General features: G+C 37.5%; 1 protein-coding gene across 1 annotated transcript; it reads left to right on the top strand.

Moving 5' to 3' along the window:
* The first annotated feature begins 1572 nt into the window (after window positions 1-1572).
* Window positions 1573-2314, top strand: LOC137244723 (uncharacterized). The gene is made up of 2 exons (XM_067774154.1): window positions 1573-1927; window positions 2006-2314. Exons 1-2 carry the CDS (start codon window positions 1633-1635, stop codon window positions 2254-2256), a joined length of 546 nt encoding a protein of 181 aa, XP_067630255.1. The 5' UTR covers window positions 1573-1632; the 3' UTR covers window positions 2257-2314.
* The last annotated feature ends 1133 nt before the right edge of the window (window positions 2315-3447 follow it).

Below are 3447 nucleotides of genomic sequence, written 5' to 3' on the forward strand. Positions count from 1 at the left end.
GAAGGAAAAATTCTAAGACATCCTACACAACGTTTCGTATGGGAGTGGGCATGGTGGGTGAATTCGTTCATATTGCGACAAAATATAAAGCCCTTGCTTAGAGGCTGCCATCGATTGGGAGATTGGAAGATATGATTAAGTATTTCAAAATTATACTGCAAAAGAAGCAGTGTTTCTAATTTAATTGGAAGGATAAGGCTAAGAAGTCGTAGTCGCCTTGTACTGCAGGAAGGCCATTAGCCAGAACTGATGCGACTTTTGAAATGTCGTACACGAATCACCGTGCTAAATAAATACATGGTTAACATTTCGGAAAGGCGTCAGCGGCATGGGCGCAAGTTATTCTTCTTCCTGCCAGGTGTGATACATTACCGTGTGCATGTACCTGCCCATTTTTTAGCTGCAACACATTTATTCCCTTGGAAAAAGTAATACAGAAGAGACGCATTTGCGACAGTGGAGGGGTATTGCAAGAGCAAGTGCAATTAAATCAAAATCAAATGATAAATGTCCCGGACAATTGTCACTCGGATCCATAGGCAGAAATGGGTGAACTGGAAGTCGCGGTCTCCAGGAAATTCAAGTTTTCACTAGCCATCAATAGTCTGATCCTGACGGAGACTTCCGTTTGAAGAGCAGTCAAGTCTTTTGCCCCGGTGGTGAATATCATGCGCTCTGCTGACCTTATTCTGCCTGGTAACTGGGATGTTCTGATGAGACTATCTTCAATGTGTGTCCAAGCGGCGCATCTCAACAGAACGGAAAACTCTTTCTGCGCCAGCACGACATCGCGTCTCTTCTGGTTTAACTGAGTAGGTCCTTAAAGTCCTCTCTCGCCGAGCAAATATCGCCCTTTATAAGTATGGTTCGTAATCAGGAATAAAGACACTTCACTTTTTGAAGGCGATGAGTGAGATGAATGAATAAAATCTCAGCCATTAACTTGGTCATGTTATGTGGGTGAATGAAAATTTCCCAAACCAGAACGTTGTTCTGTCGACAAAACCGCTAACAAAAAATAGTAAATGGCGATAGGAAGTGTAAGAATTACGAAGTTTTAAAAACCCACTAGGGGGTATATAATTATCAGTTTTTGTCGATATATGATAGCTTTAACTTTTTAGCTGGTGCATTACGTTGACCATATTTGTGCTTACCAATGCAGTGGCTTATCGGTTATAACAAGACATTTTCCGGTGCAATGACACTTACGCCGTGTGCAGTAGGCCAAATTTTATCACTCACAGTGGGTGACCAGAAATAGTCCAGACACCATAGCAGTATTAAAACACAACGGCGCACGACTGATAGGTAAACAAAATAACTACTGCTACCTTACCATGACTCAATTATTACACAAATATTTAAGGCGTTGTTGCATAAATAAATTAGTATGTACGCGAGTGCGTACTTTTATACGCCTTTCACAGTCATGGCTCATATACCACATATAGAAATAGAACTTTCTTACTTTGAATTATTGGCACACATTTCTACAAAGAAGACGAGGTAGACCTCAAACTAAGTACGTTAATATGTAGTTACGATGACTTTTGCGGTATAAAAGTAAATGAGGAAAAGCACATGGGCCGCAGTTGGTATTGAACGCTGTCTTAACCAAAAGCATAAAATATGTTCGCCTGCACACACTTACTTCTACTTATAGCCTTGTTGGCAAGTCACACCTTAGCGTCAGATACGTCAAAACCCACAACGACCAAACCAATTTCAGTGACAACTGAACTTTCGGAATCTTCAAAGGATCCTCAGTCAAATACAGCGGCAACTGGTTCTACACCACCTGCAAGTTCTGCTGAACGAGCAAATGTGCAATTCGCTATGATGGCGCAGCGTATGGATATTACGAGCAGCACAGAAGGTGATAATGAATATCATTACTTGTGCACTGTGGGCAAAAAGCGTACACGTAAGTGAAAAATATTTTTTTTTTGCGCAAGTTTAATAAATTTATTGAATTTAGACCTTATTTTTTCATAATTTTTAGAAAATGTGATGTGCTTCGCTGAAGACAGCACTCGTTGGGAAACACCACACGATGTGAACTTAAAACTGCGTTGCCCCAAATCTGGCACAGGCTATGAAATTGCATATACGCAAGTGGATGTTTGGATGACTTCTAGTGATTTGGATTGCCGAGTTATTGAGGGTGGTGTGGGTTATGGCTATATCGGACTTCAGCTCACCGCTTATAATACACATGGCTTTAGATATATCGCAGATGTGTTTTCGGTTTGACAATGATTCTAGGTCGTAGAGATACGAATGGAGGAATAAAGATGTGTGCCCTTAAAAACGTTTAGTTTTCTTTCTAGACAGGTAAAAGTGGATATTTAATGTACTACAAAAGCTAAACAATCCAATTCAAGTCACCATCGAACAAAGATTGTCTTGTTTTCGATCGAGCAAGTTTTCTGTATGCATTCGAGTGTATGTGAAGAACTTAAAACGCGAGCTTCGCCGTATTTTTGAAGAAATACAATGAAATAATATTGTGCTATCCTGAAGAAAAAAATCTTTACTCTTCACTCGAGTTTGGTATTAGCCACAAACTCTAGTACTAACGGGTCTTTCACAGAATCCCCTAAAAGTAATGTTTCACTGTATTTTCGATAGTTATATATGCAGATAAATCGTGCTAAAGCATATTATTATTGTCTCAGATTACTATTGTGTTTTAATCCTGAAATATTTCCCATCCCGAAATACCACAATCGTGCTTTAAACAGGAACGGAATGGCAACGCTGCTAGCAAAACAACAAGCTTTATGAATCTTCAAAAGTCCCCAAATATGTCAAAAATGTTTGAGTTGAATGACCTTCTTTTTTTTTATACCATGGCCAGATTATAATCACTGGTTTACAGCCAAAATGCACCAGAGACGCCATTATGAAATTCCTATGTAAAATCACTCCTTGATTCTGATAATCAAGGTTATTTTTAATTCTATAGTAACGTTTTTGAGATATTTACGAATTACCGTTATTTCAAAAAAATAAAAAATTGGGTCCACTTAATCATATATATCTCAAAAACGAATTGAGCAATTCCAAAACGGTTTGAAGCTTTTAAAAGGCAATAAAATTGTCTATAATTATTTTTGCTAGCCCCTGCAGATTCAAAGATAACGAACAATCATTACCGATTTTTTAAATTTTTTTTGTAAAAATATAAAAAAATTTGTACTTTGCGAGGAAGGATCTCTTTATTTTTTTTTTTTTTTTTTCCAGATTTTTTGTTTTCTCTCTAAGCTCTGTTTTTTAAAAAACAAGCTTTCATTCAACAAATTCGATGGACTAATACAAACGTTATAAGCATTCAAATAAATATTCCCATTTAATACTTAAGTACCCTACTGGTACATATATTTATGTTGGTATTCGTATATCAGTTAGTTAGGTTTTGCAAATTTTTTTGTTTTCTCTCTA

Source organism: Eurosta solidaginis, chromosome 1, assembly GCF_040869045.1.
Source record: "Eurosta solidaginis isolate ZX-2024a chromosome 1, ASM4086904v1, whole genome shotgun sequence".
Classification (NCBI taxonomy): Eukaryota; Metazoa; Arthropoda; class Insecta; order Diptera; family Tephritidae; genus Eurosta; species Eurosta solidaginis.

Excerpts from the sequence above, each read along its gene's own strand:
- LOC137244723 (XM_067774154.1), top strand. The coding sequence starts at position 1,633 with ATGTTCGCCTGCACACACTTACTTCTACTTATAGCCTTGTTGGCAAGT. Across the intron at positions 1,928-2,005 it reads TGTGGGCAAAAAGCGTACAC|AAAATGTGATGTGCTTCGCT; the intron begins GTAAGTGAAAAA and ends CATAATTTTTAG.